The sequence below is a fragment of the Sus scrofa genome, chromosome 8, assembly GCF_054392235.1.
Source record: "Sus scrofa isolate SSC_HxYL_T2T_F1_AM1 chromosome 8, Sscrofa_HxYL_maternal_Yorkshire_Landrace_v2.0, whole genome shotgun sequence".
In the NCBI taxonomy this organism is placed as follows: Eukaryota; Metazoa; Chordata; class Mammalia; order Artiodactyla; family Suidae; genus Sus; species Sus scrofa.
Genome location: NC_139390.1, coordinates 84,326,333 through 84,339,577, shown reverse-complemented (window position 1 = coordinate 84,339,577; position 13,245 = coordinate 84,326,333). Strand labels below are relative to the sequence as shown.

At 38.3% G+C, this 13,245-nt stretch overlaps 2 protein-coding genes across 49 annotated transcripts in view; both read right to left on the bottom strand.

Moving 5' to 3' along the window:
* Nucleotides 1-13,245, bottom strand: part of GATB (glutamyl-tRNA amidotransferase subunit B) — a 685,553-nt gene that overhangs the window by 18,303 nt on the left and 654,005 nt on the right. The gene's annotated exons all lie outside the window — the stretch shown is intronic.
* Nucleotides 11,231-13,245, bottom strand: part of SH3D19 (SH3 domain containing 19) — a 186,994-nt gene continuing 184,979 nt past the window's right edge. For all 48 annotated transcript variants that reach the window (XM_084972671.1, XM_084972689.1, XM_021100629.2 and 45 more), the window contains one exon: nucleotides 11,231-13,164. In XM_084972671.1, coding sequence (XP_084828797.1) covers nucleotides 13,048-13,164 — 117 coding nt within the window. In that variant the 3' untranslated portion in view covers nucleotides 11,231-13,047. The remainder of the gene's footprint in view (nucleotides 13,165-13,245) is intronic.

Here is a 13,245-nt window from a genome sequence, read left to right as displayed (position 1 = left end):
TCCACTGTGTGTGAAAATTACATGAAATACAGGTTTCAGTATCTACAGGTAAAGTTTTATTGGACCATGGCCATATTCACTCATCTTCATGTAGTGTCAGTTGCTTTTTGCATTCCAGTGGCAGGTGAGACCATATATAGCACCCTCATCACTGCACTGCACTGCACATTTCAGGAACAATTCCACGTTTTGAGTGCCACACCTATCACCTATCTGTGAGAAAACTTCAAAGGTGCCATACTGAAATCTCATTACAAATTAGTATTGAGTTCCCGTTGTGGCTAAGCAGTTAACGAACCCAACTAGCATCCATAAGGTTGCAGGTTTGATCCCTGGCCTCACTCAGTGGGTTAAGGATTTGGTGTTGCCACGAGCTGTGTAGGTTGCAGAAGTGGCTCAGATCCTGCGTTGCTGAGGCTGTTATGTAGGCTGGCAGCTGTAGCTCTGATTGGACCCCTAGCCTGGGAAACTCCCTATGCCACAGGTGTGGCCCTTAAAAGCAAAAACTGAAAAAAAAAACAGTATTGAGATACATACAGGTGATCTGATTTTTAACGATGGAGGATCATTAACTTTGAACCCTAATTAGGTGAAATAATTACACCCCACTCCAAAAGAAAGATGTGTGGGAGCTCACTTGTGGCTCAGCAGGTTAAGCCACTGCTGTGGCTGGTTGCAGCTGTAGTGCAGGTTTGATCCCTGGCCGGGGAACTTCCACATCCATTTGGTGCAGCCAAAAATATATAGTGCAGAAAAAAATTTACTCCATAGTCATAGTGTGAACTTCATTAAAAAGTTTGTAGACCTTTGTTTTCCCTCTGTTACACAATACCCTCAAATTTGCCTCTTGGCTCTGCAGAAAAAGCTAACTGGTGCATGCTGTAAATAAGGAAAAAAAAAACATTCAAATGCCACGGGTAGGGCTTCAGCAAAACTTGCAATAAAGCAAGGGTTATTAATTCTAAAGTATCTTAGTATTTATGTGTGTAGAGAGGTCCTCTGGGCCAGTCCAACATGCTGTTACACTTCGAAACTACACTTTTAAAGGTGAGATTGATGTACACATACTGTAAATTCTTACGCTACATTTTGAAATGTGTCTCTGGGCAGGTCACTCCCCTGCCATTTGCCCTCAGTGGGTGGGCTACTTGTAACACAAGGACTTCTAAACTTTCAGCCCACATTTCCCTAGACAGATGATGGCTTGTTGGTTGGCAAGTCAGAGCCTCCATCTCAGAGGCTTTGGCTGGTTTTGTCACATCTCTACCAACAAGAGTGTTTGATAAACGCCAATAAAGTTCAGGAGCTTGCTTGCCAAGTACAGTTTCTTGGCCTTTGGATGGGTTCATGATGCTTAATCTCTAGCAGTCAAGGAAAATGCTATCTTTTTGTTCTTTGGAAAGGCCTGACTCCCAGATGCTTTGGGTATTGGAGATAGTGTATCATCCAGCAGAGAACTTCCTGTTTTCTGGAATGTACCAGCCTCAGCAACTCTTGGAAAACTGTGCCTCCTACCCCATTGTCTGAAACTGAAGCCTCAAAGGGACCCTCACTTCACAGAGATCCCTTTAACACCTGGGCCTGAATCATGGTGGCTCATTTAAGTTAAAGGCTGATGGTATCCACTGTTCTGTGGCAGCTGTCCAGCCTCAGCACCAGCTGTGCAAAGCTAAAGTCATTGTGGTCGCTGCTGAACTCCAGGCCATTTTCATAGTCTGGTTGTGAACAGTCACTTTTGCTGACCCTTGGGCTTTTTGCCCATGGCACACCCATCTGGCCTGCCACTTGAAAGAGTGTTTAGGCATATTAAAGCAACCCTTTTAGGAGTTCCTGTCGTGGCTCAGTGGAAACAAATCTAACTAGTATCCATGAGGACCCAAGTTTGATCCCTGGCCTCAGTGAGTTAAGGCTCCAGCGTTGCCGTGAGCTGTGGTGTAGGTCGCAGATGTGGCTCGGATCTGGAGTTAGTGTGGCTGTGATGTAGGTCAGTGGCTACAGCTCTGATTGGACCCCTAGCCTGGGAACCTCCATATGCTGTGGGTGTGACCCTAAAAAAAAAAAAAAAGAAAAGAAAAAAAAGAAACCAAAAAAGCCTTTTAAAGGGTGTATGCTGTGGGAACCAATTGTGGCTACTGGTTGGACGGTCTGGCTCACTCCTGTAGATATATCTATGGTAGTTCTCTGCACACCCAGACTGCCCTCACACATGGCAGTATGTCCACCATCATGGGCTGTGTATGCCATGCAAGCCAGACCTGTGACTCCTGCCAAAAGTCAGCCTGTTTCTCTGCAGGTAGTTGAGGCCATATCACACATACTGACAGGCTGACTACACCAGTACTTTGGTCACCTCTCAGGGTGGCTGGTGCTGCCTCAGCACTGCTGACACATTTTTAGGTTACAACATTGTTCAACTGACTGTAGACACAAAATTGAAGCCCTTGAAACTACTGTACTCCTATGTATGTATGTATCATGTTCTTAGTCTTCAAGATCACTTGCAATCTAGCAACGAGGCACTTTTTATCCTAAAGGCCACCTGGCAATGAGCCAATAGTGAAAGAATTTGATGGCAATTTCACAGCTGCCTACCATCTACAGATATCCAGCACTGCTGAGCCTTCAAAAGGTTGCTGATGCTACCACTCTCACTTCCTCCTGTTCTATTTTCCTGCCTAAGGTGATGGAGTCACAAAATACAGCAAATCCTTCCAAAAAGATCACTGCATCTTGGCTGCTTCCTGGGTGATAATCGGGACAAAAGGTCTAGGTAAAAGTACAGATAATTGGAGAAAATCAGAAATTATAGGTACAAATTTTGTGGCAGTGGAGGGAAGACAAAAACCCTGGCACTGGGGAAGAAAACAACTTAGATCCCATGAGGGAGAGAAGGGGACACACTTTGATCCCTAGATCATCATTTCTCAACCTTGGGACTACTGATGTTTTAGACCAGATAACTCGTAGTTGAGCGACATCGTGGGATTTTTAGCAGCATCACTGACCTCTGCCTCTACCAGTAGCATCTTTCCTCAAGCTGTTTCAAGTGAAAATGTTTCTAGACACTGCCAAATGTCCACCATGGGAAAAAATTTCCCCTAGTTGAGAACCGTTACTCTTGATCCAAAACTGTTACCTGGCAGTTGCAGCTAACAGCCTGACTTGCTAGTGGGTCTGTTGCCCCTGTCCACCTGCTACATAAACAGGAAGACTCACGTGGATGTGGTCCATCCTGGACTATCCTGCTCTGCCTGGTGCCATCAACAGCAGCTCCCAAATATAAATGTGTACAGATGTGTACACACTAACAGAACAATACAATCTTGATTCAAACTGGCTCACCACATGCTTTTTTAAAAAAAGTTGAAATATAGTTGATATACTGCTAGTTTCAAGTGTACTACGTGGTGATTTGACATTTGCACACATTATGAAACAATCGCCATGAGTTACCAAGCCATCTTTCTCCATAACAAAGTTAACACAATATTATTGACTATATTCCTTTTGCTATATATTACATCTTCATGGCTTATTTGTTATAATTGGCAGTTCATACCCTTAATCTTCTTCACCTATTTGCAAATATCTTCTCCCATTCAGTAAGCTGCCTTTATATATATGTTTGTGTGCGTGTGTGTATATATACATACTTTTTTTTTTTTTTTTGGTCTTTCTATTTTTAGGGCCATATCTGTGGCATATGAAAGTTCCCAGGCTAGGGGTTGAATCAGAGCTGTAGCTGCTGGCCTACGCCACAGCCACAGCAATGCCAGATGCAAGCTGTGTCTGAGACCTAAACCACAGCTCATAGCAATGCTGGATCTATAATCCACTGAGTGAAGTCAGGGATTGAACCGACATCCTCGTGGATCCTGGTCCGGTTAGTTACCACTGAGCCACAATGAGAACTCCTGCCTATAGGTTTTGCTGATGGTTTCTTTTGTTGTGCAAAAGCTTTTTAGTCTGATGTAGTCCCATTTCTTTATTTTTGGTTTGGATTCCCTTGCCTGAGGAGATAGATCCAAAAAATATTGCTAAGACCAATGTCATAGAGGATTCTGCCTATGTTTTCTTCTAGGAATTTTATGGTTTCAGGTCTTATATTTAGGTTTTTCAACCCATTTTGAATTTACTTTTGTATATGGTATGAGAAAGTAGCCCAGTTTGACTCTTGCATATAGCTGTCTAATTTTCCCAATACCATTTATTGAAGAGGCTGTCTTTTCTCCATTGTAAGAGGCTGGCTTACCTCCTCTGTAATAGATTACTTGCCCATATAAGCGTTGGTTTATTTCTGAGCTCTTTATTCTGTTCCATTGATCCATGTGTCTGTTTTTATGCCAGCATCACTCTGTTTTGATAACTGTAGCTTTGTAACATGGTTTGAAATCAGGGAGTGTTATACCACCAGCTTTATTCTTCTTTCTCTAGATTGCTTTGACTCTTCAGGGTCTTTTATGTTTCCATACAAATTTCAAAATTATTTTTTCTAGCTCTGTGAAAAATGCCTTTGGTATTTGCACAGGGATTGCACTGAGTCTGTAGAATGTCAGGTTGTATGGTCATTTTAACAATATGAATTCTTCCATTCCATGAGCAGGATATATCTTTCAATTTATTTGTGTTGTCAATTTCTTTCATTAATGTCTTATAATTTCAAAGTCAAGTCTTTTACCTCTTTGGTTAGATTTATTCCTAGGTATTTTATTCTTTTTGACATAATTGTAAATGGGATTGTTTTCTTAATTTCTCTGATAGTTTGTTATGCATGTATAGAAAGGCAACAGATTTCTGTATATTAATTCATATCCTGCAACTTTACTGATTTCACTTTTTAGTTCTAACAATATTTTGGTTGTATCTTTATGATTTTTCCATATATAATATCATGTTATCTGCAAGACAGTGACAGTTTTATTTTTTCTTTTCTAATCAGATTCCTTTTATTTTAATTTTTTAATTATAGTTGATTTACAATGCTGTGTATTTGTATTATTTTTGTGTGATTGATGTGGCTAGGATTTCCAATATATGCTGAATAAAAGTGGCGAGAGTGGGCATCCTTGTCTTGCTCTGATCTTAGAGGATATGCTTTCAGTTTTTCAACTTTGAGTATGATGGCTGTCAGTTTGTCATATAAGGCCTATATTATGTAGAGGTACATTCCCTCTGTACACACTTTTTAGACAGTGTTTATCATAAATGAATGCTGAATTTTGTTAAAAGGTTTTCTGTATCTATTGAGATTATCATGATTTTTATTCTTCAATTTGTTAATGTGGTATATCACATTGATTTGTGGATACTGAACAATTTGCAACCCTAGGATAAATTATTCATGGTATGTCCTTTTAATGTATTGTTACATTTGGTTTGCAAATCTTTTGTTGAGGATTTTTACATCAATGGTACCAGCCTGCAATTTTCTTTTTTTTTTTGCTGTGTCTTTGTTTTTGGTATCAGGGTGATGTTGGCCTTGCAGAGTGGATTCAGAAGCATTCCTTCCTCTTCAATTTTTTGGAATAGTTTGAGAATAGGTATTAACTTTTTTTTTTTAACATTTGGCAGAATTAACCTGTAAAGCCATCTGGCCCTCAACTTTTTTGGGGGGAGGTTTTTGTTTGTTTTTTGTTTTTAAATTTACTAACTCCATTTCATCACTTGTAATTCGTCTGTTCATATTTTCTATTTCTTCATAGATTCATCCTTGGGGAACCTGTATGTTTCTTGGAATTTGTCCATTTCTTCCTAGGTTGTCCATTTTCTTTGCATATAATTGTAATAATCTCTTATGATCCTTTGTATTTCTTGTGGCATCAGCCGTAACTTCTCTTTCATTTCTCTTTTCCCTTTCTTTCTTTCTTTCTTTTCTGTCTTTCTTTTCTTTCTCTTTCCTCTCTCTCTCCCTCTCTTTCTTTCTCACAGCAACACAGGATCTGAGCTGCATCTGCAACCTACACCACAGCTCATGGCAATGCTGGATCCTTAACCCACTGAGCGAGGCCAGGGATTGAACCCACATCTTCATGGATACTGGTCAGGTTTGTACCAAGCCGCAATGGGAACTCCTCTTTCATTTCTGATTTTATTTGGGCCCTCTTTAAAAAAGTTTTAATTTAATTTGTTACTTTTACAGCCACACCTGCTCATGTGGAAATTCCATACCCGGGACATACACCAAAGCTTGTGGCAGTGCCAGATCTTTAACCCACTAAATGAGGCCAGGGATTGAACCCACATTCTCACAGACATCAAGTACTTAACTCGAGTCCTTAATTGAGTTCCCACTGCTGAGTCACAATGGGAACTCTGGGGCCCTCTTTTTTTTTTTTTTTTTCATGAGTCTTGTTAAAGGTTTATCAATTTTGTTTATCTTTTCAATCAAAGAATGAGCACTTAGTTTTATTGATCTTGTCGTTGCTTTTCTAGTCTCTATTTCTGCTCTGATCTTTATAATTTCTTTCCTTCTAACTTTTGAGTTTTGTTTGTCCTTTTCATAGTTCCTTTAGGTGTAAGGTGAGGTTGTTTGAAAGTTTTCTTATTTCATGTGGTAGATTTATAGTGCTATAAAACATTCCTCGTAGAATTGCTTTTTCTATATTCCACAGGTTTTTGGATTGTGTTTCTGTTTTTCATTTGTCCCAGGTATTGTTTTATTTTCTCAATAACCCCTCAGTTGTTTAGTAGTAGTATTGCTTAGTCTCTATGTGTTTGTGATTCTCTGCACTTTGTTTCTTATAGTTGATTTCTAATCTTACACACTTGTGCTCAGAAAAGGTGCTTAATATGACTTTAATTTTCTTAAATTTTTTTGAGATTTGTTTTGTGACCCAGCATATGCCCTAGCCTAAAGAATATTCCATGTGCATTTGACCAGAATTCCATTTTTGGATGAAATGTTCTGTAGATATCTATTAATTCCATCTGCTCTAATGTGTCATTTAAGGTGTTTTCTTATTCTTTTTCCTTATTCTTATACTCCATTGATATAAGTGGGATAATAAAGTTCCCTACTATTACTGTATTGCTGTCAATTTCTCCCTTATGTTTGCTAATATTTGTTTTATGTATATAGGTGCTCCTACATTAGATGTATATATATATTTACAAATATTATATATTCTTGTTGGATTGATCCTTTTATCATTATTTACTGTCCTTCTTTGTCTCTTGTTGGAGTCTGTGCTTTGAAGTCTATCTTGTCTGATATAAGTATTGCTCCCCTAGCTTTCTTTTCATTTCCCTTTGCATGGCATATCTTTTTTTCATCCTCTTACTTTCAGTCTCTGTGTCTTTGGTCTGAAGTAAGTTTCTTGTAGACAGCATATATATGTGTGTCCTGTTTTCCATTTTTGTTTTTTTAAAAAAATCTAATCAGCTACTTACTGTCTTTTGGTTGGAGACTTAGTCCATTTACATTTAATGTGATTACTGATAGGTATATACTTATTGCCATTTTGTTAATTGTTTTGGGGTTATTTTGTAGTTTTTGTCCCTTTTTCTTCTCTTCCAGTGTGATTTGATGACTATATTTATTGCTATATTTAGATTCTTTTCTCTTTTTTTATGTGTGTGTATCTATCATAGGTTTTTGGTTTGTGGTTGCCACAAGGTGTGTGTATAAGTTTGTAATCTCTTAAATTTAGACACTTTTTTGTTTTGGCCGCACCTGCAGTGTGTAAGTTCCCTGGGCTAGGAATTGAACACACACCACAGCAGCAACCAGAGCTGGTGTAGTGACAACACAGGGTCCTTAATCTGCTGTGCCACGAGAAAACTCCCTGAACACATTCTAACTACCACACTACTTTTTTTTTTTTTTTTTTTTTTTTTTGCCATTTCTTGGGCCGCTTCTGCGGCATATGGAGGTTCCCAGGCTAGGGGTCCAATCGGAGCTGTAGCCTCCGGCCTACACCAGAGCCACAGCAACACAGGATCCGAGCTGCGTCTGCAACCTACACCACAGCTCATGGCAACGCCGGATCCTTAACCCACTGAGCAAGGCCAGGGATTGAACCCGCAACCTCATGGTTCTTAGTCGGATTCGTTAACCACTGAGCCACCACGGGAACTCCTACTTTTTTTTTTTTTAAATCATAGTACATTTTTATTCCTCACCACATTTAATGTTTTTGGTGTCATATTTTACATCTTTTTGTTTTGTGTACCCCTAACTACTTATTGTGAAAATAGATGATTTTATTACTTTTGTTTTTTTTAGTCTTTTACTGGCTTTATGAGTGGTTGATCTATACTACCTTGACTACATATTTGTCTTTACCAATGAGATTTTTTTCCTTTCATAATTTTCATTTTCTAAATGTGGCCTTTTCTACTTAGAGAAGTCCCTTTAACCTTTCTTGTAAAGCTGGTTTAATGGTGCTGAAATCTTTTGTCTTTGCTTATCTGTAAAACCGTCTCTCCTTCAAATCTAAATTAGAACCTTGCCAGGTATAGTGTCCTTTACTGTAGGTGTTTTCTTTTCATCACTTTGAACATACTGTGCCACGTCCTTCTGCCTTTCCCATGACCGTGATATTCCTTCTGTCTGTGAGTCACTAACCCGATGTGTGGGTCCTCACTATACTGGTTCTCCATCCCTTATACCCATTTTGTTATGGTTTTGTGTCTTTTTTTTGGCTTTGTCTGCGGCATGCGGAAGTTCCTGGGCCAGAGACTGAACCCGAGCCACAGTAGTGACCTGGGGAAACTCCCCTTCTTCATGTCTTTAGTTGTGGAAAATCTTTTCTGCTGGTTTTTAGGTTGTTCTTATAGATAGTTGCACTATAAGTAGTTGTATTTTGGTGTGTCCATGGGAAAAGGCAAGTTCAGGCCACAATGGTAATAATCCTCATTGCCAAATCCTAAGAAAAAAGAGCTTACTTTTTGCAGCTGGGCACCAGCTTGAGTGATTTGGCTGCTGTCAGCCAGTTCTGTTAAGAGAGGATAGACAACTGGCAGGTAATTCTCCTTTCTGAATAATGAATTTGAATCATTACTTCTCCTGAAAAATATTTCATTGAGATATTGCCTTAATGTGTAGTATTTGAAGGTAACTAAATAAACCATGGGGTACATACAATTAAGATGCCTTTAAAAAAATCCAGAATGTGCCCAGACTCTGGAGTATAAATTTATTAGCTTAACAGCAGTTGAGTTAATCTATTAGATTCCAAAATACTGAAACAATGTTTGTGCTACATGTGTATGAAAACCTAGGTTTAAGATTGCTCTGCTGTTGCCAAGAGCATGGCCCTAGAGACCCACTTTTTAAAGACCTAATGTTCCAAACATTCAAATATTTCCTATTGAAGAGAAAAAGGAATCCCCATTAATGGATCAGTCCATGTTTGAGTTCCTAGGTAACATCAATATAAATCATCTGCCTAAAACTGAGAAGCTAAGCACGAATCTTTTCTTCTCCTTCCTCTTTTTTTTTTTTTTTTTTGCGTGCACCCACAGCTTGCAGAAATGCAGATGTTCCTGGACCAAGGACTAAACCCGAGCCATAGCAGTGATAATGCCAATCCTTAACTGCTAGGCCCAGGGAACTCCATCTTCTTTTCTTCTTGAAAGAAATAAATTCAAGGCTTTACTCTCTGCAACTCATTCTAATTTTAAGTATTATATTTGAGAAGTTACAACATCTACAGACAAATAAAACAAGTTCTACTTGTTTAACTGCTTAGAGAAATGTATCACTTTAGCACAACAAATAGAAAAATAGTACTGAATTGGGTATTGGTAGAGCTAGGTTTTGCTTTAGGTTCTGCCATACCTATATGACCTTAGGCAAATAATTTAACCTCTGCAGGTTTGAGCTCTGATGGGCAAACTTTTCTGTGGTTTAACAGAACGAGACTGCAATTAGGGGAAAGGCCCCTAGATGGTGGTGTTGCTCTGAGTTAGGCTTTGTATTTTTTTCCTTTATAATTACAGTGAAGTAAAAAGGAGTGGGTTAGGAAATTATTCCCTATTAAATTCTAAAAAAATTCACTGTTAAGAATTCATTTAAAGGCATTCGAAATGGCACTGAATTATGAATCATATGGTCCACATACATTTGACATTAATTAAAAGGAATAAGCCATTAATGATTATACCAAATATCCCCTTATAATTAACCCTTAATTTCACTCACTATTCCTCTAGGTATATTTATCTAAGCTTGAGAAGCTGAGTAAAAAAATAACCAATTGTTAAGAGTACTGATATATAAAAAACTCTGTAGAAATATGTTATTTTTTTCAAATGCCAGTTCTAACAACAAATTTTGATAAATGTACTGATTTTTTTCATTATGAATACTTCAGAATGTATTCAAAACCTGTGATTTCCAGGAGCACAATGACAGATATATCACATTACTCGGCCAGTCATATAAGCAAGGACTTCTTTGAAAGAAATGTACTGTCTTTTAGTATTCAAATGGGACAGAATTATACATTAAATGACTTCTCTAGTTTTTGTTTTGTTTTTCTGCTTTTTTGAGACAGCTCTGTAGAGATTCAGTTTCATTTCTTGATCTGTCCTGGGTTCTCAGAGTGACCATTTTTTTGTTTGTTTGCCTGCAGTGTGTAGCATCTTGATGTGGGATCTCAGTTCCCAGACCAGGGATTGAACCTGGGCCACTGTGATGAAAGCACTGAATCCTAACCACTAAACCACCAGGGAACTCCATAACTTCTCTAGCTTAACGCACCAAAGAAAAAAGGATTCAGAGATTCTAGTTGGAGGAGGCTTGGGTGAACAATTATTAGGTTTTCAACTAAAATTCCTAAAAGGAAAAGGAGTATGTTTCTATTTCTCCACTCTGAAATTCACTGAGTATAAATATCATGTTCAATGAATATACAGAACAAGAAAGTACCTATGAAAACCATGCTACATTTTGACTTCTTGTCAGTTGAGTAGGTAATAAATGGCAAGCAAAAAATTTAGCATGATGGAGTAAAAGACATAAAACTGCAATTTTGTTTTAATAAAGATTTTTATCAATAAATGAGAAAAGACAGTGGATCATGTTGGATCAGAGATAGTATTGCTATTATGTGAAAGTTATCCATCCATCCTGTCAGCCAACCAGCCTGCCAGCCAGCCAGCCAATGAATCAACCAACCAAACAACCTTTACTGAGCCTATATGGTGCAAAAGGCTGGAGATAAAAAGATAAGATACTATCTCCCTTCTCAAAAAACCTCAGTCTAACACGTATGAGAAAAGGACATTGAAAAGTTCAGTTCAGTTTATTATAGTGTCAAGTAGATTTACAACTATTGCACTTATCATTCTGCTGACAGAGGCCAAAATTTAAGAGGAATACTTTCCTCCAATAAAGCTAGGTTTTCATGATCTTAGATATAAGATGTTAAAATACACAGGCAAAGAAATATACCTCACACCCTATCTTAGACACTACCCCCGCTTCCCCCCTTCCTGCTGTCGTACAAGCCTGCTGCAAATAGGAATTTAGTTGGGATAATGCGTTAAGCCATCCATTTCTCATGAAATTACTCTTGAGTGAAATTTTGACAAGCATTTTTGTCATACTGTCTTCTTTACCCAAAACACGTAGAAAAAAACAGCTCGAATACTCCAAAAATCAATTGTAACCGTAGACCGGGAAACGAAGTTTAATCAAAGACAAAGTAAACATCTCTTTCCTTACAGAACTCCATGTGGTCTTCACATAATGACTTCTCCACTTGCTGCCTAATTTTTCAGACAATGGAAAAAACAACAAAAGCTAAAAAGTGGCCCAGCATATCAAACTCTTCTCAAAAACAGAAGAAAGTCATGAACATTGTTGGGAAAGTGTTTCACATTTCCAATGAAATTGTATTCCATTGATCTGTTTGGAAGATTGTCTTCGACCTATTTGGCTTTTTAGCCCCTAAACTGTAATTGATTCAGTCTCATAAGAACCACTTTTATCTTAAGCATGGAATGCATAACAATGGATAGCAGAAAAGTGGTTTTTTTATTTACTCAAATAACTGCAGGGATGAGCTGAGGGAAAAAAAAAAAAAAAACCAAAAATATCAGCCTTCAGATTCTCAAATTATTTTTCACTCTGATTATATCGGGAAGAATGAGCTGTGGAGGTTGAGCATTGTTTTCCATCTTAACAAGTTGCTGTGAATTCTGAGATATATGCGATTCATAATGTACCACTCTAACAAGACACAGCTTTTATATATTACTGGGGTAACTCAAAGAAAATGAATTTTCTTTGGGTACCAGTAATTGTCAAAAGAATGATTGTAGATTTAGAAGATGTGCTTTATAATAACCGTGTTAACATAAAGTGTACATGGAGGAAAGAAATAAGTACTGCAGGTATGTGGAAGGATTAGTTGTATTAGCAAGGCATTTCAGGATGGTTTTGGTTCTTTTGACTAAGATTTATCCCATTTTAAACCCCCTTGAAATACTAGGACAAAGGGGAAACACTTGGTAACACAAGAACCATGAGCTGATTCACCACATGCTCACAAGAGCCCCCACTAGTCAGTGAAGCCCCCCTCCTGAAGCAAAGTTTTGCCCTGGTAATAAGAATAATGTGCTCAAGCTGTTAGAATTAATTGCAATATCAAAAATGGAATTTAGATTACCAACAATGGCCTGATGGTTACAGCATGTAGAATAACATACATCCTCTTTTGAAAGTTAAAAATGAAGAAGCACAATTAATTGACTTGTGCTAATGAACACAGATGTCTAAGTGCAACTTTTGCTTGTGTGTCCCCATGCTGCCCGCTCAGAAGACCCTCTCCCTGGGGGGAGGGTCTGCCTGCCTTGCTAATCCTGCTTGATGTTCTCCTTGGTAGAATACTTGCTCATGGGTTTCCATGTGCATGTTTCTACTGTGACTGAGAGCTAACGACAAAATCTAGGTGTTTTCTGCTTCCAGAAAATTCTAATATACCACCTACAGCATAGATATTTCTTTTAGTTTAAAAAAATAGTGCAAAAACATATCTGATAGTCAAAGTGATAGTTCAAGTGAGTTCCTGTGCCAAGGAACACAGTCAAGCTTCACCTTTAGCTGACTTGTAAAAACTGAACGTAGGTTTTGGGAAATATTCCAGATTTTCCCATCAGTTCTCCACTCATCCAGTCATCATCTACAGATTCCAGCTCTGTTATTATGTCTCCAGCCTGCAAGAAGACAGGAATTGGAAATAATTATTTGTTTCTGTTGAGTATAAACACAGAAAGCAGCCTCCCAGGAGAGGCATG